This window comes from Halictus rubicundus, chromosome 12 (genome assembly GCF_050948215.1).
Source record: "Halictus rubicundus isolate RS-2024b chromosome 12, iyHalRubi1_principal, whole genome shotgun sequence".
NCBI classification, from domain to species: Eukaryota; Metazoa; Arthropoda; class Insecta; order Hymenoptera; family Halictidae; genus Halictus; species Halictus rubicundus.
The window spans coordinates 11,175,646-11,199,845 of NC_135160.1; the positions used below are offsets into that span (position 1 = coordinate 11,175,646).

General features: G+C 44.1%; 4 protein-coding genes across 7 annotated transcripts; 3 read left to right on the forward strand and 1 right to left on the reverse strand.

The window, feature by feature from the left end:
* The first annotated feature begins 1,248 nt into the window (after window positions 1–1,248).
* Hgo (homogentisate 1,2-dioxygenase) lies at window positions 1,249–4,331 on the forward strand. The gene is made up of 8 exons (XM_076797400.1): window positions 1,249–1,405; window positions 1,474–1,609; window positions 1,675–1,808; window positions 1,874–2,060; window positions 2,509–2,688; window positions 2,755–2,978; window positions 3,048–3,174; window positions 3,885–4,331. The coding sequence occupies exons 1-8, from the start codon at window positions 1,388–1,390 to the stop codon at window positions 4,214–4,216; spliced, it is 1,338 nt and encodes a 445-aa protein (XP_076653515.1). The 5' UTR covers window positions 1,249–1,387; the 3' UTR covers window positions 4,217–4,331.
* A 1,127-nt stretch (window positions 4,332–5,458) lies between these two features.
* On the forward strand, window positions 5,459–10,992 carry Nup214 (nuclear pore complex protein Nup214). Of its 2 annotated transcripts, XM_076798423.1 has the most exons (6): window positions 5,459–5,755; window positions 6,015–6,308; window positions 6,392–8,531; window positions 8,616–10,523; window positions 10,596–10,776; window positions 10,852–10,992. In XM_076798423.1, exons 1-6 carry the CDS (start codon window positions 5,723–5,725, stop codon window positions 10,877–10,879), a joined length of 4,584 nt encoding a protein of 1,527 aa, XP_076654538.1. In that variant the 5' UTR covers window positions 5,459–5,722; the 3' UTR covers window positions 10,880–10,992. The 2 variants fall into 2 exon arrangements, with proteins under 2 accessions (XP_076654538.1, XP_076654537.1); XM_076798422.1 differs by having other exon boundaries at window positions 5,460–5,755; window positions 6,392–10,523.
* Window positions 10,993–11,076: 84 nt separating this feature from the next.
* Ints4 (integrator complex subunit 4) lies at window positions 11,077–14,579 on the reverse strand. Its single transcript, XM_076798429.1, has 7 exons — window positions 14,265–14,579; window positions 13,777–14,195; window positions 13,383–13,709; window positions 13,052–13,316; window positions 12,522–12,984; window positions 11,962–12,445; window positions 11,077–11,873 (listed from the first exon to the last, which is right to left on the reverse strand). Exons 1-7 carry the CDS (start codon window positions 14,313–14,315, stop codon window positions 11,150–11,152), a joined length of 2,733 nt encoding a protein of 910 aa, XP_076654544.1. The 5' UTR covers window positions 14,316–14,579; the 3' UTR covers window positions 11,077–11,149.
* Window positions 14,580–14,783: 204 nt separating this feature from the next.
* On the forward strand, window positions 14,784–22,430 carry Pdzd8 (PDZ domain containing 8). 3 transcript variants are annotated; one of them, XM_076798426.1, is made up of 9 exons: window positions 14,792–15,970; window positions 16,041–16,233; window positions 16,307–16,569; window positions 16,702–17,785; window positions 17,863–18,125; window positions 18,229–18,429; window positions 19,241–19,390; window positions 20,129–20,311; window positions 20,874–22,430. In XM_076798426.1, the coding sequence occupies exons 1-9, from the start codon at window positions 15,575–15,577 to the stop codon at window positions 21,075–21,077; spliced, it is 2,937 nt and encodes a 978-aa protein (XP_076654541.1). In that variant the 5' UTR covers window positions 14,792–15,574; the 3' UTR covers window positions 21,078–22,430. The 3 variants fall into 3 exon arrangements, with proteins under 3 accessions (XP_076654543.1, XP_076654541.1, XP_076654542.1); XM_076798427.1 differs by lacking the exon at window positions 19,241–19,390 and having other exon boundaries at window positions 14,793–15,970; XM_076798428.1 differs by lacking the exons at window positions 19,241–19,390; window positions 20,129–20,311; window positions 20,874–22,430 and adding an exon at window positions 19,794–20,120 and having other exon boundaries at window positions 14,784–15,970.
* Window positions 22,431–24,200: the final 1,770 nt, after the last annotated feature.

Genomic DNA, 24,200 nt, shown 5'->3' on the forward strand with positions numbered 1-24,200 from the left:
CATTTTTCATCTCCGGTAACGATTCCGCTAAGAAATGGATCTCTACGAAATCTGGATAGCAATCAAGTGCAAATTGATCGACGAATATTCTCGTTGGTCTCAGATAATCGATGCGGTACCCATATTCCTTGCCTATACGCCTTTCCCATTTCGTGTAGGTGCCTTTGTATAGTTGACCATGTGTGGACCCAAGGCTTCTCGATGATTCTTGTATACTTAATTTTGGATCAGCTTCCGCTAGAGACTTTAGGGTGTCATTATCAAATTCAACTGGTCGTCGAGGCCTGTCAGAGAGATCATAATCACCGGCAGCAAACCTTCTGAACCAACGTTGACACTTGTTGACCTTCTATACATCTCCATGAACATCGCAAATTTTCTTTGTTGTTACATTAAATCCCGCATTCAAATGAAAAAGTATGCAATGACGAATATGATCCTCGGAAGGTACGGACGCCGCCATTTTATTACAGGGTTGTAAAAAAAAATTATACTTTTTAGAATATTTAGAACACAGGCTGCTTCACCGAAAACTGTAAAAGAATACGTGGTGTTTCCTCTTCAATGATCGGTACAAAACTAAAAAGGCAAAACAAATTCTCTGCAAATTCTTTCATCTAAAACTTCAAGTTAAAATGTTCACAAGGTATCACACGCTTAAGTATTACAAAGCTTTTTCTAAAAAACAATTTTTTGTAGGAGAAATGAGTGAAAAATAGCATGGTTTCAAGGAGCTCGGGAGTGCTTAGGGCATATGCGAACGGCGGCAAATCCAATGGAACGATAGAATACAGAAAACTCGTCGCTTTCGCTGGTTCGAGCGAAACTCGAAGTTTTCCGTTGCGTCTATGTGGGGCGTGCGCGTGTCGGGTTCTCGCTCGCTTTTACATAAATTTATCGCAGACCGGATTACAATTTTTGCACAGCGGTGATCGCGACAGAGGCCCCAGTCGCGAGATAGCAACGAGATAGCAGCGGAATAGAGGATACGCAATAGAGAAACGATTTCGTAAAACGTGTTCGTGTTTATTTCATTGGCTGATTCCACCTCGCGGCGGTCGCGTGTCCCGGCAAGGTCGAGGGGCTCGCCTCGAGAATTAATATTCGAGAATCGTACATAAATTTTGCGCGTTGCACGCAGAATGATCTGGCTCTCGAATGGTATGGGTGTCGACCGAATCTTTTAACGAGCCGTGCCCTCGCGAGAACGGCTACGCGATTGGTCGATGATCCTGCGATCGACGTAAACATGTTTTTCTTTTGCCGGACGATAATCTTGTTGCGACGGACGCGTGTCGTCGAAGTTCAGGCGTTGCCGGTCGCCGCGTATAAAAGCCCGCCGCGGCGGTAAAGAACCGTGTATTTCTCCGAGGAAGAACGTCGCAAGATGAAGGACGAATTAAAGGTAAGCGCGTACGATGCGAATCGAAGCGATCCCGGCGCTTTCCTCATTCACGGTTTCCGTCTTTCCAGTATCTGACGGGGTTCGGTTGCGAGTTCTCCAGCGAGGACGAAAGGTGTCCCGGCGCTCTGCCCGTGGGCCAGAACAGCCCGCAAAAGTGCCCGTACGGGCTGTACGCCGAGCAACTCTCCGGCTCCGCGTTCACCGGTAACGTAGTCGATCGAATCCCACGAATTTCGTTGTCCTAATCGCAAGTTTGTCGCTTCTCGCAGCTCCTCGATCTTCGAACAAACGTTCCTGGCTGTATCGGATCAGACCGTCCGTCGTCCATGACCGCTTCGTCCCCGTCGAAGGAGCGTCCGGTCTCGTCTACGAGTGGGACGGCGCTCGTTCGACGCCGAACCAAGTGAGTACGCGTTTCTTCTGCAGGAGCTTTTCTCGCTTCTAGAAAGTCGCGTGGTTGTGTTTCAGCTGAAATGGAAGGTGTTCGACGTGCCGAGCAGACGAGCCAAGGAAGTCGATTTCGTCGACGGGTTGCGCACAATATGCGGCGCCGGTGATTGTCGCATGCGGCAAGGTGTCGCGATCCACGTGTACCTGTGCAACGCCTCGATGGTCGACAGGGCGCTCTACAACGCCGACGGGGATTTTCTGATCGGTACGCTAGCGCATTTTAACCTTGATTTTAAAGAGACCGAAACTTAATTTTAAAAAGATCAGGCTCTACGCGCCGGTGGTCTGCTCCAGCGGGCTCTTTCGTCTAAGAGTCAGTCGCCAGAACCGCGCAACTGACTCGTAACGAGAATTCACTGTACAAGCTGACCTTAGGAGTACCGCGGTGAGATGAGAAGGATGCTTGCGGGTCTATCATTAGGTCCATCCTCACCTCTGACCCCCCTGCAGTTCCAGTTTTTAGACTTTGACGTCACACGCCATATAATATGTGTGACCGCTAATGTTTGGGGCGTGACCCTTCCACTCTGCCCCAATCGGCCGCGCATTCGTACGTCACCGGATTCCTGCCAGGGACCTCCTTCGCATCTCACCACGGTACAAAGAGTATGGATCCTGATTGAGCCGGAATATGCGTTTACCGTTTCTCGCAGTGCCGCAGCTGGGCTCGTTGCTCATCACCACCGAGTTCGGCAAGATCCGATGCGATCCGAACGAGATATGCGTGATCCAGCAGGGCATGCGGTTCCACGTGACGGTATTCGGGCCGTCCCGTGGATACGTTCTCGAAGTGTTCGACGGCCATTTTCAGCTGCCCGAGTTGGGACCGATAGGTAAACAGCGAGAACTTCTCGAACGAACGTTAGTTTTTCACGCTGCGCTGTCGTTTTGCCGGGCAGGAGCGAACGGTCTGGCGAATCCGAGGGACTTTCAAACGCCCGTCGCTTGGTACGAAGACCGCGAGACCAATTACAAGATCGTCGGCAAATTTCAGGGGAAATTGTTCGCCGCCGAACAACGCCACAGTCCTTTCGACGTGGTGGCCTGGCACGGAAACTACGTCCCGTTCAAATACAACCTGGACAGGTTCATGGTTGTTAATTCGGTCTCGTTCGATCATTGCGTACGTATCGGAATCGGTTTGTAGCGCGTCGATCAGAGTGGATCGACCGACGAATCGTTTTCTTTTCAGGATCCCTCCATTTTTACCGTTCTCACGTGCCCGTCGTTCAAGCCTGGAACCGCGGCGGCCGATTTCGTCATCTTCCCGCCGCGATGGTCCGTCCAACAGCATACTTTTCGTCCGCCCTATTATCATCGTAAGTAAAACGACGCGAGTATGTCGCTATGTGCTCGCGCGGAAAGCTCGCGTTCGAGTTAGAATTTCAAAGACGTGGAGCATGTTCGTTGCCCAATCCGTTTTCTTTTCTTTGTGCTTTTTCACTTTCTCGCTTTGCCGCTTGCTTGCTTGCTTGCCCGGTTGCCCGCTTACCTGCTTTCCCGGTTTCCCGCTTTCCCGCTTTCCCGCTTTCCCGCTGGAACGTAAATAACGAGGCGTGGAGTAAACCGCTCCGCTCGTTCCGTCCTTTGCTCATCCGCCGCGATTCGTTGTCAATTGAGCGATTCGCCGATGAGCGCTCTCCCTCCACGACGCGGCGCGGCGCGGCTCGACATGCTAGACCGCTTCTAAAAATCGCAGAGCCGCGAGACATCGGTGAAAACTTGAAATTTTCTCCAATTACATCGATCGGCTTCCTTTTTCTTTCACGACGATAATTCTGGCGTTTCTTGCGCCGGCGAACGTACAATTCCATCCAAGTCCCCTCCCATCTGCCCGAGCGTCGGCTCCCGTCTCTTCTAATCGCTGCTGATCGCTGCTGATCGCTACTGATCGCTACTGATCCCCGCCTGCTATACCTCTCTTTTCTATTTTACGACTCTCGGCACTGAATACCCGCGTACCAACGCATCAACGGGAGCGAACAAGCGTGCCAACACGCGCCTTTACGCCGCCGACTTTGACCCTCAGGAAATTGTATGAGCGAGTTCATGGGCCTCGTGAAGGGACGCTACGAAGCCAAAGAGGAAAGTTTTCATCCGGGAGAAGCGTCGCTGCACTCGATTATGACGCCTCACGGGCCGGATGCACGCTGTTTCGAAACCGCTTCGAACTGCAAGCTCGAACCCGAGCGCATCGCCGACGGAACCATGGCGTTCATGTTCGAGACCTGTTACAGTTTGGTGGCCACCGAATGGGCGACCACGACCTCCAACAAGCTCGACCACGATTACAACAAATGCTGGGAACCACTCGAGAAGCATTTCGACCCGAACGCCAAGCCTGCAACGTCCGATCGTTGATCGTTTCCCTCGAATATCTATTTTCCATATTTCCGCTACCATGTTTGTATGTGTGTCTTCTAATTCTTTCGCGTTACGATAAATAAATGATAAACGAGTATGTACGGTCCTTCAATCGTGGTGTAACAAGATAAAAACAGATGCATAATGTAAGGAATGCGTCGGAGGTGATCTCTATCCGATAGCAGGCGTTATGAATAACGCATCATTATTTAAGATTTATTTAGAGATAAACAAAATGCAATTACAGACATTTCTCTTAATTATGCTTTGAGAAAGTTTGCGGTATCGGCTACTGTTAATTACAAATCATTAATTCCGCTTTTCCCGTAAGACAGAATACAAATTCCGGCAAGAATCATCTGTTCCGTCCAAAGGTCCGTACAGCGCCAATTGACGTTGCGGCGAAACGCTGAAACTGCTAGCCAAACATTACCAACAGTTTTGTAGAAAATGCTCTGGCACGATAGCGTACTCTATCGAACTGGAACGGTCAGCTAATGAACTACATGAGGTTGCAACCAGAGAGGAAATGAGAGTGCTCACACCCGGGATTTTAGTGTCCCCGGTATAGCGCTGCCCCCCAGTCTAATTATTAACCTGGACCAGAACCTGCACCAACAGCAGCGGATTCCAAATAATGCCAAAGTGCCATTTTACCAGCGTAAAAGATGATGCAGGTTCTAATAAAGGCTAAAAAGATGATGCAGATTCTGATCCAGGGTAAAAAGTTGATGCAGGTTCTGTTCCAGGCTAAAAAGATGATGCAGGTTCTGTTCCAGGCTAAGAAGATGATTCAGGAAAAGTGGGGACTAAAGCCCCGACCGTGAGAACTCTTATTTCCTCTCTGATACAATATAAATGTTTACATGGAATGTGGATTGCGCGTCGGTAACCGGGTTATCGCATATGGTCCGGTCTTCTCTGTACAAGCATAGACGAGGTATAGAAGTAGACCAGGTTTCGCAATCCTCGATGCAGTTTCGAGTAAATGCGTCGTCGAAAGCTATAAATAAAGTTTGTTGGAAAACTTCGAAGGAAACGTTTCATGATTGAATATTTTTTAATATTTGTTCGATCCATTCTCTTAAAATTAGGTCTATTCTCATGTATTGATGGCAAGATGTCTGCGCAAGGCCATCTGGCAAGGTATTGCCGCAAAAACCATAACTAATAATTTTTATAATCACAGATTTGCCAGGAGTATTTTGAACCTAAAGACACTGGTTTGATTTACAGATTTTTTAATTATTTAAGTTTTTGTTTGTCGACAAAGCCTTAAATTTTGGACGGCGAAAATTCATAGAATGTTCTATTCTTATATATATCTTGTTTGCGGTCATAGAATATATGCTTTGATCTCGATCTATGTATAATCTGAGGTTGTGCAACTGTCGTATGATACACACTTTCGTTTAATTTGTATTTAACCTGGAAAAAGTCCGGCGAATTAATTTTGCAACGCAATTGAACATTTCCATGAAGATTACAGTGAAATAATTAAACATGAAAACTGCGCCTGATCCAAAAGACGTCCAGGTATTGCGTGTTATTTTTTAATACTGTAACCGCAAATACTAGCTTTATACTTTATAACCTTGTCAGAGCTATTTTTGAATTAAATTTGAATGTATGTAATGAACGGTCTTTCATTTTTTGAATTAAAAGAATGGTATGAACCTAATGTAATAAGCTATTGCTCACAACGATATATATACTTATTTTATTCCTACAAATACATAAGCTTATGTGTGTGTTGTAATTTTATAGAATTGATTCCAATAATTATCTTTTTTAGGAATTTCTATTTAAACAGTCGCACATCTCCCAAATTTTAGATGGATATACATCTGTACCAATTGCCTGCAGTCTAATTACTGCAGACAAGAAAAGGGGTTTATTATATGTAGGTCAAGGGAATAAGATATTTGTATTGAAACCAGGAGAAGACAGTGACCCAGAATGGAAAATAGAAGTTGAGACAACAACAATTATTTGTAAATTAATGCTTAGCTGTGATTGTTCCTACTTAGCAGTAGTACCGCAAGGACCATTTGTTTTAATTTATGATGTACAGGCTCTTACCAGAAGTGTATGTTACTTAAATATAGATTTTTATAGTTTATTAAACACAAAATCAGTTGATCGTAAACATTGTAATTATTTTTCTTACAGAATTTACACTTATTACACGAAATAAGGATTTGTACATCGAGCGCTGAGGTCTTTGTAAACGATATACAATGGAACCCAACTGTCCCAGGAATGTTATGTACAGTAGCTAGTGATTATACAGTTGGTAGTTTTCAAATAAAAGAAGAAAAGATAATAGAATTGAAAGCTTTAGAGAAATTAAATGGGCTAGATGCTTTATGCGCAGCTTGGAGTCCTAAAGGGAAACAAATAGTGATAGGTTGCAAGAATGGAAATATTATACAACTAAAACCCGATTTGAAAGTAGCTAGAACGATTCCTGGTCCTACTCCGTACATTGGTGAAGTTGTTTCTATTTTATGGATCAGTAATTATCAGTTCTGTGCTGCTTACTTAGGTACTGAACAGAGGATCAATGTTCTTATAGTTGACGCTCCTAAAGGCGAAGCAAATGCTATTTTCACATGTTACGAAGATATTACGTATGGAATAACAGATACAGAAGGAGAAGGAATGTTAACAACACGTTACTATTTCGATCATGTGCCAGAATGGGGTATAATTATCGCTGCTAGTAGTAACAGCAGTGAGATCGCAGTATTAGGATGTACAGACGGAGGTGCCACATGGAATCAATGGCAGCTAGTTGATAGCGGCAGGGCCCAATTGCCATTGATTCATACAACGGAGAGTTATCCAGTAGGCATAGCTGTAGATAGATCTCCCGTTCGAAAATTACCGTGGGGAGCTGATTCTATTTTACCTATTCCAGTTCCAATATTACATATTCTCGCAACATCCGGTCAACTCTGTAGTTTTCATATGGTGAATTTGACGCCCAATTGTTCTGCTATTAATACTCCGCCTACAGAAATTGTTGCAATTCCGCCGCAACAATTGCAACAACAATACAATGCTATTCCATTGGACACGTCCCTTGTTATGAACGGTGTAATAACAAGTACTCCGCGTCCGAAGCAAATAGAAAATCTGTCTGAACGGCCCAAACCGGTTCCCACAAGAGATATTTTCGAGAAGGCGGCTCTTCTTCAGCATCCACCGGAGAAACCGCTCGAGCAAAAAATCGAAACTGCAAATGTAGAGGTTAAGGTAGAACCACCTAAAGATACGCATTCGCAAAAGCCTGTAAAGGTAGATACGAAGACAACAGTAATTAAAAAAACAGTTGTACAAGAACCTGTGCAGGAACAGAAGACAACCGTCGAGGATGAGAGTAGAGACATTCGCGCTTACATAGAAGAACATAATTTATTTGAAAAGGAACTGCGCAACAGATTGGAATTACAAACTTGGGAATGTGGGACGGAAGAAGAATGTCGAAAACTTGTAGATACCTCCACTATTATAGACCAGTTTCTCAGAGAACTGAGAGAAACGACGAACAGTCTATCCAGCGACATCGCCTATTTGAAAGCGTTGTTACTGCAATCGTTTGCTTGGGTCGAAGAAACCAAGTCAAAGAACGCAGCCAGCATGGATTTCCCCACTAGAAACTGCGGAGACAACAATAAGATATCAGACTTACAGAAACTATATTATTACACTCAAACGCAACTCGCTCAAGCTAGTAAGATCTTAGACTTGGAATGGTCTGATTATAAAACTCAAGAAAAGTCGCGAATGAAAATTCCCCACTTGGAGTTTGTCTATCAGAATCTGATACTGCATAATAAAATCATTGAGAATGAAAAAGGCAAAGTAGAGCAACTGAAGAAACAGTGGAAATTACTTACTCGTAACAACAACATATTTGGGTTGAATCGTTCGCTATCAAATCTAAGTATAACATCGTCAAAATCATCGGTTTCCCTCCCAAGGAATGCCGGAATCATAGAAGCGCGTTGCAAAACTATTGCCGCGAAAACATTGAGCTTCACTCAAGGAAAGCAGATTAAGCTGAGAGAGTACTTGTCTTCTTCTACCCCAAGAATTATAAAACCTGTGAATCCGTCACCCAGCCAACATCGTTTGGAGGCGACACTGTCTTCTTTGGCTTCGCCGAATTCTATACCCGCTGGGATCAAGAATAAGATAGAATCGCCAGTCTCGAAACAGACTCCGATTGCTAAACAGACAACCGCCGAGAAACCGAAGCAACAAAGTCCTTTAGCTTCTCTCAATAGCATTGTTGCAAGAATCGGTACGAATGAACTTAATAATGTACCAACGCAAAGTAAACCGCAGACAAAACCACCCGCTTATACTGTGGCTTTCCCTGTTGCAGCTGGAACTAAACCGCCACAAACAGAGAAAAAGTCAAGTCCACCGGTGACTCTTGCCATCCATCAAATTAGTAAACCGAACGATACCGTAGCATCGAGTCCAGCTAATTCTTTATCTACTTTATCTACTTTAATTCTTAACGTACCTAATTCGATCAAGTCTTTCCCTAAAGTTGATTCTATTCCATTCGGTACACCACCTCAGAAGTCTGAAGAAACTATTTTACAAAAATCTATGCCTAAAGAATCTGGTGCCAAACCTAGCAAAGATACTGTATCACTGAGTAGCGATTCTGTGAAAGTACAAAGCAACTTATTTAATACCGGTACATTGAAAGACGTATTATCATTAACAGACGCATCGTCGACGAAAGTGCAGGAAATCAATTTGAACGCCTCGTTGAAATTTGGGCTCGCAACGTCAGCAACAACAACAACAGCGGCTACGAAAACCGACGCAGCAGCCGCATTTAGCTTCGCTACTCCGAACACTGCGGCTGCAATCGTAAAGAGCACTTCGCAGACTGCGATGCCACAATCAACGATCGCACAAACATTTTCTTTCGCTTCGAAACCATCAACTCCCACAAGTACGTTCAACCTGAAAATACCACAAACGGCAACAACGGCGCCTCAGACGCAAGAACCATTGAATTTAACTGGTTTATTTACGGGACTACAGAGCAACAATCAAACGTCTGTAGCTAGCAATAATCTTAACGCTGATCCAAAATTCAACTACAAATCTACATTTGGAACACCTGGCTTTCAGATGTCGTTGGGCCAAATATCTATTAGTATGGCGGGTGGAGCTCCTGTAGCAGAAACTGTTACAACCTCCCCTTCGGTTACTATAGAAAAGGTTGCTTCTCCAGAATCTAAAGTCTCCACGTACCCAAGTCCTGTGCAAGCTGCGCCTGCAACTACTACCGCTACTCCATTGTTTGGCGATCAGCCTGTTGCATCGAATGTCTCCATATTCGGAGGAATGTCGAGTTCTACCACACCAACCACGTCTACCGTTGCTCCTACAACCAGTGGCACAGGTTTTGGAAGTCCAACAGCAACGACAATGCCCATGTCGATATTCGGTGGCTTCAAGCCCGCTCCCACAACTACTACAGCTACGATTGCAACAACATCCACTGTCTCTTCGTTTCAAACTTCTTTGCCACAGCCGACTTTCGGAGAGACTGTCGCAAATCTGACCCCTGTAAGCCCCGCCAACGCTAATAGCAACAGCACTCCGTCTACATTGACCTTCGACACTTCGACGACAACCTCTGTCACTTCATTTTTCGGGAAACCATCTGCTCTCACGATGAACGCTCAATTTCCAAGTACACCGACCGTTTCTTCCGCAGCGAACACCTTCGGGAAACCAATAATCAGTCCCGCGTCTGTACCTTTTGGAAGTACCCCGAATACATCTATATTCGGCGGTATGCCAACTACTTCCGCGAGCACTTCAATCTTTAGCGGAAACAACAGTAATTCCATTTTCGGTGGAAACACACAAGCGTCTCCTTCTGGTTCTATCTTCGGTGGAAACGCGTCTACGATGAACAGCTTTAGTACGCCTCCGAAGTCGCTTTTCGATAATAACGCTCAAAAATCTGGTTCAATATTCGATGGTACACCGAACACGGGATCTACGTCTTTCTTCGGAGGTGGTGCACCCAATGCTGCACCAGGTGCAGCATCTCCCGGGTCTACGTCTATATTTGGAGCTAGTGCTTCCCCGATGGGCATGGAACAACCTGTGCTGGGTGCGCAACCCGCTTTTGGACAAGCACCTGCATTTGGTACCAAGCCAGTGTTTGGGTCGGCACCATCGTTCGGTTCAACAAAGCCAATTTTCGGTGATGCGTTCGGAACGACAGCGTTTGGAGCTAGCGCATCTCCTCCGGGTAACTAACATTGGATCTTGTTAACTTCTATACATTCTTAAACAGCAAGACTAACGATACGAATTTAAATAGCGTTCGGTAGTCCACCAGCAATGGGCAGCCCAACCGCGATGGACAACAACATGTCCAAAGTTTTTGGAGCCGTGAGCGGTAACAATACATTCGAATCTTTGGCTACCCAACCGGGTGGACTGACTTTCAGCAGTTTAGCTCAAAAAAGTCCAGAACCAGACAAGCCTCCATCGTTCAGCGGGTAACCAGACGATAATTTTAAATCCTGGAAAGCCGAATGGACGATTCATCGATTAATCTGTTATTCTGTTTTTAGTGGGAGCTCTTTCTCGAGTTGGCGGTAGTCCGCAACATCTACCCTAGGTTGAACAACTACCAGATTTCGTACAAATTATTCTTCTAACGAGAGAGTAATGTAAATTCAGCATCGTCGATCAGTTCAAATCATGTATTTATAATTACTTCTTATTAGAAACCGACGCTAACGACGTTAATTTTAGACCATCCTTCAGAATCGTATCATAACAAACATGAAATGTGATTTAGTGTATTTCGGATTTATTTACAGGAAACGAACATTGTATAAAACATTCTGCCGTTGTATAAAAATATCATTAGATACCTCTCTTTACAGGCTTCGGCGCTATCGATACTTTGGTCGGTTTGCAAAGGTCGATAACACACGGGTCGTCGAGCGCCGCCGACGGTACAAGCAGCGCAAGAGATATTTCTACGTTGCACGCTTCCATCCAAACTTGATGGGACAACAGAACCGTGGTCTTCAATCTGTAGTCGCTTTGTTCCGTGTTCTGTAACCGTAGATCGGACTGTCGTGGCAATAGCAACTGCACTTGTTGATCAGGGTGTCTCAGTTTAACGCGGAGTATGCTCGGGTCTCTCAAGTTCAACAGTTTAGCTGTTAACGGGATGCCCAGTAGAAGACCTCCGGTGAACTTCAATGCGGCATCCGCGTCGCCTCTAGGCTCCTCTATAACTGCCCTACAGAATCGCGTGGACACCGACGGCCTCGGCAGTCGTTCCTCTCCTTGCGCTGCGGGCGTTAGAAGCAACGGTAACAGTAACCGTGTCAATGACCCTGGTTTCACATCCGCCAATGTCGGGATTTGTAAGACCAGAGCTCTAGAAAACGTCGGCAACTTCGACGTGTCTTGCGGTAGGGTGTCGGCTTCGGAAAGAAAGTATCGAGTCAGCGGTAGAGCACTTCTTCCGGTCACGCTTCTTGTAACTCGTATCAGTTCGACTGCCAAGGCTTTCAGCCACAAGTCAATGGCTAGCATCGTGTCGGTTTCGCCTAGGCCACTGAACAATCGCTGCAACCTGAAAATCTCATTTGTTAGGAAAACTATTCGTCGTGACAAACAAATAATTTATTATATACCAGTAAAAGATTTGAAATGCCTCGTACTTTTGAGTATTTCGAAGAAGAACCGAAACGTTGGTGGTAGTGTTAGGGAACGGACTGGTCGATATCGAATTTGCCGACGACACCGAGAATTCTTTCAATACGGACTTCAGAAGCAGTAAACATCGTATGTACAGAGCGGTGAACCGCGCTGCTCCTTCCATCCGATAGTCCATTTCTGCCAAACGATCCAAATCGATGGCTGCAGCTTCTAAGAGCTGGGTATGAACTCTACCACCCGGCCTTGCATTCTCAACACCCGTTACCACCTTTTCTAGAAATTCTTTCCCACGTTCGGTCTCCTCGTCGTTTTTGTCTTCCTTTTCGAAGCCTGGTCCGCTTGTTATAGCTGGTCGCAATCGAGGAACGAAATGCGGCATCGTGTCCCGCAAATAATGATAATGTTTAGATGTATGCTCTGTGAAAAGAGCGTGCATACTTGGACAATGGAAAGCCGCGTTAAATATCATTACCAACACGCTTGCATCTATTATTTGTAGTCAAGGATATTATTAAGAAGACAAAGGCTTATCGTACAGTAAAAATGACTGGTAAAAGGATACAAGACGGTTCGTCTACGTCCGGTTCCGGTGTGTCGAAGAATGGGTGTCGACCAAGAAGCTGAGGTACCAAAGGCAACGTCAAATATGGATGCGAAGCTCCCAATGCTGCCAAACAGCTTCTAATGCTCTCTCTATCTTGTGGATAACGACTCAAGTTTTCAATGAGCCGATTTACACACATGTACAAGCAATTCCTTGTGGCTAGCCGGCTGGCAGCTAATGTGGCGTGCAGACCTTCTCGCACCTCGCCTGAAAAATCCTCTAGCGCACCCAATATCGTTTCCAGTTGGTCCTCGCGAAGCGTTACGCTCACGGACATTTTCCTTAGCGATTCGATAGCTCTCAATCTTACATCTTGAATTTCATCGTTGAACATATCCACCATGAAGTCCAGGGCAACCCTAGCTATGCTCGGTTGTTCCAAAGACAACGTACAAAGTGCCTCGACTGCTGCCGTTCGCACCTGAAAATAATTTATTGTATAAGTAGAATATATTAATTATAGTAAACGCGTACAAGCACGATACTACCTCTAAGAACTCGTCTTCCAAACCGTGGATAAAAGCACCGCAAGATCCGCTCTTTTCTTCGACTTCTGGCCTATCTGCTTCTACGACTTTTTGCTTTTTGTCTAATGCTTGCTCTATGTACCGTTGGGACACACCTTTCATCGAACCTAGAAGCGTCATTGCCGAGGTCCTAACTCTTGGTGATAAATCCCCCATGAAACTGCATATTTGAGAGAATGCACAGTCTACCATGCGTGTATCCTCTCCGTCCGAACCCATAATCATGCTGAAAAATGATTCAATCAATGCATGTTCAATGTAACTTTGTACTAAAATTATACTTAAACATTACTTCTCAGGATATTCTCTTCCTAAGAGCCATATCAATTTCAGAACCGCACGTCGGACGATCTCATAGTCATCCCTGAGCGCGGCACAAGCTTCACCAAAGAAGCTCGCAGGCAGTCTGCATCCTCGATGAGAATGAAGTTCTGCCATTGTTTCAAATGCTTGAGCACGAACTCTTGGATCTTGAGAACGTGCATAGTTGCCAACGAATATTAACGTGTCGTCTGCAGTATTTGCAGATAAGTATCTACCAATGATGGAAAGACAACGTGTTTGCACACCGTGCCAGGTGTCTGGTAAATGTTCACGAGCAATTTTCAAAACCAGACTCCTAAAAAACATCAATTTTTTAGCATAATACGAAAATAAATATATGTATATATGTCTGTATAAAATACCTCTGGTAATCTCCTAATTTCAACAAAGTCGCCAGGCCTTGGCTCTTTACTCTATGCGATTCTTCGTTCCTCAGAAGTTCAGCAGTTTCGTTGACAATTCTTGTCTTTTCTGCAGAATCGTGTGTTATTTCTCCTAATTCTGCGAATATCCAAAGTATCTTAGCACGAACTGCTGCTTCTGTTTCAATGGAAAATCTTTCCGATAACTTCTTTACAACTGTGGGAACCTCCTCTGGAGAGATGTAAGCTATGGTATCGGATATACGAACAAGAAGCTGTAAAGCATCATTGCCGCATTTAGATTTTTCTAAACATTCTATGTAAGCTAAGGCAGAACTGCCCTCTGTTCCATTCTTACTCCCTGATGCGGAGGCCAAACGTAGTGTTTTTAATCGTTTTAGCGGTGGCTCGGTTACAACCTACACAAAATATAGTTGCATGAAGAAATGAAATTTAAAAATCGTTAAACGAGTGACAATGTAGGGTACCTGACTCTGTGTAAACTCTGCCAAAACTCTTTTCTTCATTAAAGCTGCCATATTAACAAATTGCTGAATATTTGTTCATTAGGAAAATAAAAGTCAGGTTATGTTTCCTAATGTTTACGAAGATCCCGACTATGTTTTTCGATGTTTACAAATCTAAGAAATACAAAATTATTATTTGACTTATTTCTATAAACTTCGAGAATTATCACATATTTATTGACATAAATAATATCTATAGTCTTAATATCAACTTATATTTACTCTTCAAGTTGTTTGGACAGTACAAATCTAAAAGAATAAATTGTAAGGTTATGTTATGTCAGCTGTTCGCGTTACATATTATACATGTATATAGCTTGCACGATCATCGAAGATAATGAGTGTTAATCATTTTTCATTATGAGTAATAGTGTACATGGTACGCTACATGCTAATTACATGATTCATGTTACTGATCAAAAATTATTTAATCAATAATAAATGTCATTTTTTTTTAAGTTCGAGCATGGTTTATAAAATATTTGATAATTCTCGTGGTTATAATTTTTATGCTTTGCCAAGCGGGAGTCAACATTATTTCTCTCTAAATTTGGTTTCTATAAATGCATTTTTATAATGACTGAAAAATATATATTTATTAATAATAATGTTTGTAATTTCAACATTTGGGACAACGCGAACCGTTAAAGTTGAAAGACGTATCGTTCATAAATATTCTTCGACTGTAAATAATACATGGAGTTGACAATCAGACAATCTGTCAATTTGACAAGCTTGTCTGGCACTAACATGGCTGCCGAGATCAATAGAAAACTGTCATAATACGTTTCGTTCGTAGATAGTTGGTCGGCGTTATTAGATTCGCCAAAATGTTTCGCCGGAACGTTTCTTTGTGAATATGTACGTTCTTTAAGCTGCAAAAGAGCTTCTTTATATTTCCGTGACAATGCCGTAATTTCGATCGTCGTAATGATAGGTGAAAGTGTTCTGAATAACTGTTGACCCGTGAGTAGAGGGTGATTCACAACAATGTAATGCGGCGTTACAAAGACAGCATGTTTTTTAATGATTGATGAGAATCATAGATATTATATAAGTTCCTAATATTTCGGACGAATGCCGATAAAACATCTGTTCTGAATATAAATAAAATATAAACTTCCAAATACAGTTTATACATTTACATTACTTCTTGTTACACAAGAGAGTGCCTATTTCTACAATTTCTCTTGATATTTCTCAATTTTAGTAAGAAACCAATCAATATTAATCAAGGAAGCTATCAAGTTTCCGTCGTGTGACATTTTAATATGGACTTTTTTGAATTTATTTGTGTGTCTGTGATTACATTTGTGTGTGGTATAATATGTACGCTTGCACTGGAATTTTACCTGTTCAAAAAGTATTTGGAAGTAGCGCCTCTAGCAAGTCCACCAGAAAAATCGATCCAACATGGCAAAGCAGAGTTACCTAAGGAATTACTTGAGAAAATTCAAGATGAAAAGGGTAATTCTAGTACAAACATATCCCGCCAAGCTATGTACCAAGGTAACGAGAACTTGGCCATAAACTTGACTCTGCAATTTCTATTCAATGAACTGCGAAACGCTGAGCGCGTTCGTTTGTGGCTATATAGAAAACTGAACAATGAATTTAAGGAACTTCTGACTCAGTCCACAACGGGGAAATTGTTGGACAGTGTGAAGGTAAATCGAACGATGCAGTAATTACAGAAACATTATTCGTAGAAGATTTATCATTATTTTATTTTTACAGTTGAGAGACTTGAATCTGGGTACTCAGTTTCCCACAATAAAAGGTTTAGAAGTTGCCGATTCAAAAATAGATGCTGATACGGGCTTGCTGGAGTCGTTGGATTTGTCATTAGATTTGCATTATTCTGGTAATTTTCAATTATCGATAGATGTTAAAATGTTATTGGGCAAAACTGCCTATATGGCTTTACAAGGTAAGGTACATTAAAAGTACAAAGGTTTTTGTAACATTTCAAGAGACACGAATTTCATAAATGTGTGTTTCAGTGAAAATGATCAGTGGTAGAGCCAGACTACAGTTTACACGTGTTCCATATACTCATTGGTCCTTAAGTTTTTATTCGGATCCTATACTCGAACTAGAGGTGCAGTCTCAATTTCAAGGTCGTCAATTACAACCACAGATTATCTCTTTGATCACCGGACAGATTCGGAGAGCTGTGCGTCGAAAACATACACTACCTCGCTACAAACTGCGATACAAACCATTCTTCCGCAGACTGAACGATGAAGCAGTAGATTTATCTGAAGTAAGACGCAATCTACTCCTGTATTTTACATTAGATATACACGATAACACGATATAATTGAATTAATCCAATTGTAATTTTGCACAACCGTGAATTTAAGGTACCATATAATTTACAAAAATGCTTCTTCAGGTGTCCAATATTCAATTCATACCTGGCTTTTTGCAAGTGTCGTTGTTCGAAGTGAGCAGATTGAATCTTGGACCTAACATGCTGAATGCAGAGGATAAGTCGCAGATCGAAGTCTACTGTACAATAAGCGTCGATTCAACACCTTGGGTGTTTCTTACTCAATATACTGGAGTTCCTTATATGGTGTTGGATTTGATAATTAGCAAAGTCGGTTCTCAGCAACTCGGTGTAGTATTTAAGCAAGAACTTGTGCCAGAGATAGGGCACATTTGCGTGCTAGTCGAAACGATAGTAGCCGGGAGTCCTGCGGCGATAGCCGAGATGAGGAAGGGAGATATTTTGGTAGCGGTAGATGGTAAAAAGGTGTCGAGTATGAATCAGGTAGCCAAACTCGTGAAGAATGCTGTGCAGAGGCGATTTATTATAAGGGTCGAAAGGAAGTATTCGAAAGCCGATTTGGATAAACAAATCAGTATGAAATTGGACAGCGAAAAGCTGTCCGCAGAGAAGGGGATGGACAGAAAATCACTGAAGATGGACCCGATACCGAACAGAGGAGACACACCGAGTACAGAAGATAGTACTAGAATCAAATTCGAAAGTCAAATCAAATTTTCAGACTTGAGAGACTCGGAGAACGAGATCACCGAGAAATTGGAGACGGGTAGCAAACTTTTTAGAAGAAGGAAAAGCAGCGTACACACCGTAGACGAGCCGGCTCACACACCCGATTCTACACCCTCTAGGAAGATTTCAACGACTTCGAGCCAATCGTTAATGTCGAACATCAGTTCTCAGTTCTGTTACGATGATAATTACATAATCAACGTAACAGACTTATACTACACCACGAAAGAGAAAGAGTACGCCTCATTGATTAGCTTTGAGGAGATTAGAAACTTTCAAATTGATTCGGAATTGCAATATTTAAATATTGGTGTGTGGGGCCGTGTAAGGGGAGGCGAATTCCCTCCTAAATTACTAGGATACATTAATGTCCCGATGAAATTAATTCTAGCACAATGTTATACATCCTCGACCGGTCATTACCTTAAATGCCATGCTTTACTACCACCCGATAGTGGTATGTATCTTAATTACTATTACAAAAGTCGAATGGTCTGATTAATTTCTACTAATCTTGTCTTATCCGTTTCGAAGCTTCTCTAACATCGGTCGACACGAAATTACAAGGCTACTCTGGATTCGATCCGACACTTTGTCACGGCGATATTTTGCTATCTTACGTGTGGGAGTCCAGTTATCCAAATCGTCACACGGCTAGCGATTCAGGGAAGAAGGAGAGTATCGAGACTGCCAAAACGCAACCAGCACTGAACGAGGAGATTATCGATAAGAAAATGCACGACTTCATTAGAACACACTTCCACAGGGCAACGCATTGCGACTTTTGTACAAAGAAGGTTTGAATCTATAATTTCTGTCGGCCAATCGGTTGCAGTAGAGTAGAACGTTATTTATCAAGTCATCCCACGGATGCTAAAGAATATTCTTTAAACCGTACAGATTTGGTTGAAGGATGCTGTACAGTGCAGAGACTGTGGTATGGTGTGCCACAAGAAATGCGAGGTTCGCTGTCAAGCGTCAGGAAATTGCGGGGCGGAAAGTTTAGCGATGGCATTAGAAACCGACGAAATAGAGCCTAATACTCTAACTGGGGATTCAGGTCCAGAAATATCTCTAACCAGTTGCGAAGACACTGTACAGGTACTCAAGACGTTGTAAAAGTATTTCTTAAACGCTGTAATGGTATTGCCAACTCGCTAAAACGCGGTGATACGCTGACACGTGAACACGTTGGCGATTTCATTCGGTTACCATTCGGTCGAGAGAGACAAGAAACGATTACAGTACGGAGAAACTAGTCTCGAATCTTTCGAAATTGTGTGATTAACGTATATTTTCTATATTTTTATTCCTATCAAGAAATGAATTGTACATTGAGTTTTCCGAGGTGGACATTTTAAGAAAAGAAAATTCACGAGATTCACGATCATCTTGCATATCAATCTATCATTACGATCGTACCCGATAGAAGGAATTGCAATTTCTGACAATTAAAAAAAGAGAACTGTACACTTTTAAACAACATATCTATATATAAAATAGAGTATTTTCTTGGTACTTTGTATATAGAGAGACAACTGTTAAGTGTGTTTCACTTTATTTGTTGCCAATAAAACGAATCTGATCATCTGTATTTAGAGGGCGGTGAAGGTTTTTTGTAGGATTGCACCTTGACCTTTGTTTTTAGAGTATTCAGTATCTGTGAGCATTGTACGTCTATAGACACACACTATACACACACATAAACACACACACCATTTCGCTTCGGTATCGTGTAACAGAAGCTAGTAGGTGATCTTGCAGAATGAAAGCAAATGAATCGGAAAGGGACACCACGATCACATGTCTTTCGTTATCATTATAGTAAGCTAATAATAATACCGGTTAGCTCGCGATCAACCGATAGAAGATTGTATTAATGAATTTCCAATCCGTTGGTCCGATCAATCAGGGTGCAACTATGATGGCCATGAAGGCTAGTATAGCTAACACTTTGTTGGGCCTGAAGAAGGCTGGAAGTACCAGTTGCTTGGCACCACCGGCTTCCGGTACTGGTCTGGCATCTAGAAGTCTTCCCCCAAGTCCCTGTGCATCCCGCAAGGTAGAATTTAATACCACAGATTTGTTCGCTTGGAACCGAGAAGGATTACCGATTTTCTCCTGAACGCTTTGGGTCACTGACCGTGTGACCGTGTTCGCGACAATAGAAACGTTATCGACCATTAGCCGTACAGTTATGCCCCTTCTCTGTTCCACTCCTCCTCTCTTTCTGCCCAATTTTCTACACCAGCAAATCTAACAACACTAATCACGCTTGCCGATTAATTAAGGTGTTTGATCGCTTCGCGTACGGTAGGACTTCCTTTGTCTTTTTCTTTCTTTGCCTATATCTTGCTATCCGTTTGTCTCACTGGCTTCTTTTTGTTTTGTGGTAAAAAAAAAGTATATAAACGAACGCACCATTTTACGTTGGTCATGCCACTAATTGTTATTTGGAGTAACAGATGCACAATCAAGGCCGCCGCCGTCGAGCTTCTTACACAACACGTTGTATTAATATCTCTACAACTGGTACGAGTCATTCATAGAGCGATAATTGGTACGAATGCTTTGCGACTGCCGGTCATTACTTTGTTACGCTCTTTCTCTCTATCTCTTTCCAGCTCTCTCTCTCTCTCTCTCTCTCTCTCTCTCTCTCTCTCTCTTCCTCTATCTCTCTCTCTCTCTTGCTGTCTTTTGCATTGTGAGTCGAGCCGGCCGCATCATTATCTAGGATCAAGATTCTTAAACTATAAACAGTGCGCTCCGACGAATCTGATCGAATTGTTGAAACGTTTAGAATTCATTGGTCGGAGGCTTGGGCATAAGTCCAGACTTGTTGGAGGGCGCAGAGCCCAGCGTGGCGGCACCTCTGGTAGCCGGGGACCTGGACGATGGTCTTATGTCCAGGGCTAAAGACACCGGGAAGTTTTTGTATAAACATTTGGAGCCACGGGATCGCGTCGACAAGATCAACACCATGGTAAGAACTCTTTCAACTACCTTAATTTATCAGTAGACTGCGGATTGTATGCTTTTACGACAAAAATGGGTAAGCGGAATTTAAAGCTGTAGAATATCAATGTATTGCATAGCAATGTATCCTGTTTCTTGCAATCGATGCAAACCATTTTTATTTTGCACAAACTTCCGCAGTCTATTAGCCTCTATTAGCCCGTGTATGCTCGAATTTCTTTCTCCAACGAAATCGTTGAAGAACCGAGCGTATCTGGATTAAGAGGGGTCTAGATTTTCATAGACTTCCAAGCTTAAAATACGATTAAGATTAACAATGCTATGATTAGACCGTGGATTGTTTACGGCAAGTTCAACACTTTTCGCAGAATACAAATTCATTTCTTGCACGTTCTCCTGAAATGCTTACCATTTGAAAATCCACGGTCTAGCCAAGAATTTTGCGCCGTACCGATTGGAGCAATGAAAACGCAACTGCACGCTTTGAAGTCGAAAATCGTTTCTACAAACTTAACGTTGTGTGTTTCATTAACGAGCTCAACTAACCGATCTGTTGAACGTGCACGCAGATGAGCAAGCTGAAAACCGCGCTCGACGCGGAAACTACCTCAAGATTAGAGCTGTCGCAGACCGGGGACATGGACAGTATTAAATTGATCGCGCAGAGCGATTTGCGGGTGCAGGCACTGAGCGTGCTGCTCTTGCACTATTGCGCCGGACTGCAGCACGCGCAGGAAGCACTAGACCGGTCCCAGGCCAGCAAGGACTCTTAACGGACCCGAGTTCCGCGAGCAGAGACCGGGAAATAACCGATACGGCGATTACGATCTCAGCATTCTACCCCGCGCGACTCGAAATCGGTCTGAAAATCGGCGGACGTCGATCAGTTTCGACGATGATTCCAGTTGTCGCACGGCCACGTGCACACGCGCGGACAACTTCTTTCGATTCTTCTTTTTTTTTTATATCGTGCCGCGATACTCGTGTACGGTAGACCCTCGTCCCGTGCGCTTCGGTTTCCTCAATCTCGGAATAGTCGCCAAACTTCTTCTAGTACAAATTACGGTAGTGATTTAATACTTCTTCAACCCTCGAAATAGCGAATGAAAATCAATTTCGCGTCACGATAATGTAGACGCCGCGAGATATTCGAGCGTTACATACAAATCGTCCCGCTCGGGATGAATATTTTCATCGGACAACAGTTTTCGGATAGTCGACAACAGTGATTGTTGTTTTCCTTAATTTCCGGTGGACACATGCGGCGGCACGCGAAGAGGGAATACCGTGATAGGCCTCGAAACAATACTCCGAGTAATCTGACCGTGATATGTCGTTTTATAGCGTATCAGAGAAAACACCAAATATTAAAGACTTGTATTTACGGGTTACGCGTGTATCAGTATCGGTATAGAACAGAGTACAACGCGCATTGTCGAGGATGCGTTCGCGCAACGTCTAGATTATTATCTCTCGATTTGGTGTAGGTACAAGTAGCTGGTGGTTAGTCGATTATTATAAATTAGGGTAACGAGGTAGCCCGTCTTGAGTTGAGGCGCAAGGTAACGGGCAATTAGGTACATTGTAGTAGCGTTCAGATAGCTTGGTCACGACCGGAAGCTGCTCTTTTTCATATCAATAGTAGCGTAACACGTCGACTTCGACGTTACGAGCGAACGGTCGTTGAATACGCGCGCCCTCTCCACATTTTTTCTCTAGATCTCCGTCTCTTCGTATTTCCGTATCTCTCGGTGTCTTGCGAGAAACCGCGAAACAGCGTTTCAGCGATCGGCGAACCGGCTCTGCAACGAATCCGCGTCAGCTGCGACTGATTCAACGATACATCGACGCTCGTGCGTTGCCTATGCGCAGAATTTAGCGGGCGTACAGTACGACACACACACACAGAGACAGAGACACATACATGTACACACGCAGGACAGACAGACAGAAAGCGACAAACACACGCGATACGATAGAATTCCATCCATAGGTAAACTCGAAGGTTGAACAAGCCTCGAATGTATATTATATATTTCCTGGCTTCGCAAGGTATTACGATTCATTGTTAAAGAAGATGTAAAGTCAATATAAACAAATGAATATAGATTATTGAAACGAGAGGAGGAGGAGGAGGAGGAGGTCAATTTGTTTCGTTAAGGAAACCCGCGCCGGAGTAAACATTACTCGATCGGCGGGAAATAGACGCGGGAACACGCGCGGATCGAGGCCGGACCGACAATAACCACCGAGACGACGCGAGACGTTTCCGCTCGAGACGTTCGACCTCCGGTGAAACGTGAAAATACGTCGAAAAACGGACGACGCAGTAGCCCCGCAAAGAATCTGCGTCAAAGCCGAGCGATTTTATAGGGCCAATGCCTCGCGCGCGCTCGCGGCGAATCCGCGATTTTGCGATTTCGAGCGTTCTCGGTCTGTTTCGCCACCGCACCAACAGAAACTGCGATCGTTTTACGACTCGTGTCTCGGGGACACGAGTTTCTCCGCGTCACGGACAACAATATTCTGAATTTCTCCGAGTTCTCCACGAAACGCGAGATCTGGAGCGTATTCCTCTCAACCGGGAATGACACGCAACTCGGAATCTTGTAATGTTCTTTTCGATTAGAGTCTGTCGCTCGCTTAACAGCATCGCGCGTGAACAACGCCAAACCGACGTCAACGCGTTTGTACATTCTTTTGTGCAGTTAAAATGTTAATGCGTCCACCTGTCCATAACTGCTCTTATACTTTATACCACTCTTTATTACTACTACTTTTTTAGTAGTTTTTTAGATTCTACTCTTTTTTCCTATTTCCTCCTTTCGATAGGAATAAACACGTTAGTCTGACGTCGTTCACGTGCGCGGCAACCTTAACTCTATCACTGTGTCGCATAGATTTCGGCAAGATAGAGTCAATTACGTTTGCAATCACGCTACGTCGCCGTGAGCGTTCGCAATTGGAACGTCACGTTAAAAGGTTGAAATCCATTCTCCGCGGGATTTTATTCGTGGAACGTCGTTGTTCCTTTCTGCGACGGTGACGCGCCAGAGTTGGCGAGCGAGCAGGCAGAATGCCGCGAGTCTGCCGTAAAATTGCGCGTCGTTTTCGGAAACGCAAAAAGTCACCGACGCCTCGCGGTGCCAATGATCTACCTGCTCGCGTCGGGACGCGTGTCGTTGCCACCGAGAATCTCTCGATCCGCGTCCACACGGCTCGAGCAGACCCGCCGGCGACTGAAAAACCGAAAACGCGTTTCGAGCTGATATACGCTCGAACCATCGAAGAAAAGCGAATGAGAGATCGTGGTATAGAAGAGGAGAGAGAGAGAGAGAGGAAGAGAGAGACCGAGACGAATGCACACGTGCGCGCACTGCACGAGCCGCGTGCATCGATCTCGATCCGACTTTTATCTCGCACGCGTTCGAGTCTGTTCCGCGCGCGCGAGAGTCAACAGGAGCACGACGAGCGAGAAGTCATGGGGGATTTTGGCCCGCGAATCTATTCTGGTCCGCGAAATGCACGCGCAGTATCCTCTGGCCGCGTGCCAAGCATACCGACCATTCGTATAAACATTTTATCCCTGTTGGGCGCTGGGCTGCACGATGAATGGAGAGCAAAGTCCTCTCCCGGAGAAGAAAAGAGCGGATCGATGACGATCCACCGGCGACCACCGATTGTTTTCCGTCACCGCCATCCGATACCCCGCGGCTATCCCCGAATATCCCAAGGTCGTCGTATCCTCCTCTTCCCGGAAATCGTCCGGAGCCTGAAGAACAGAAGCGAACGCTTTGTATTTGTTTGAACAGCAACGTTTTCGTCGGTACGTCGTGGCGCAGATTTCTCACGGCGTTTCGCGATCGCGAGCCAACCGGCGCCGCGGATCTCGAGGA

Excerpts from the sequence above, each read along its gene's own strand:
- Ints4 (XM_076798429.1), bottom strand. The coding sequence starts at position 14,315 with ATGGCAGCTTTAATGAAGAAAAGAGTTTTGGCAGAGTTTACACAGAGT. Across the intron at positions 12,446-12,521 it reads GGACGTAGACGAACCGTCTT|ATGCAAGCGTGTTGGTAATG; the intron begins GTATCCTTTTAC and ends TACAAATAATAG. Across the intron at positions 11,874-11,961 it reads CTTCTTCGAAATACTCAAAA|GTTGCAGCGATTGTTCAGTG; the intron begins GTACGAGGCATT and ends TGAGATTTTCAG.
- Hgo (XM_076797400.1), top strand. Across the intron at positions 2,689-2,754 it reads GCCCGAGTTGGGACCGATAG|GAGCGAACGGTCTGGCGAAT; the intron begins GTAAACAGCGAG and ends TTTGCCGGGCAG. Across the intron at positions 2,979-3,047 it reads CGGTCTCGTTCGATCATTGC|GATCCCTCCATTTTTACCGT; the intron begins GTACGTATCGGA and ends TTTTCTTTTCAG.
- Pdzd8 (XM_076798426.1), top strand. The coding sequence starts at position 15,575 with ATGGACTTTTTTGAATTTATTTGTGTGTCTGTGATTACATTTGTGTGT. Across the intron at positions 15,971-16,040 it reads AATTGTTGGACAGTGTGAAG|TTGAGAGACTTGAATCTGGG; the intron begins GTAAATCGAACG and ends TTATTTTTACAG. Across the intron at positions 18,430-19,240 it reads GTTGCGAAGACACTGTACAG|GGTGCAACTATGATGGCCAT; the intron begins GTACTCAAGACG and ends CCGATCAATCAG.
- Nup214 (XM_076798422.1), top strand. The coding sequence starts at position 5,723 with ATGAAAACTGCGCCTGATCCAAAAGACGTCCAG. Across the intron at positions 5,756-6,014 it reads CTGATCCAAAAGACGTCCAG|GAATTTCTATTTAAACAGTC; the intron begins GTATTGCGTGTT and ends TATCTTTTTTAG. Across the intron at positions 6,309-6,391 it reads TACAGGCTCTTACCAGAAGT|AATTTACACTTATTACACGA; the intron begins GTATGTTACTTA and ends TTTTTCTTACAG.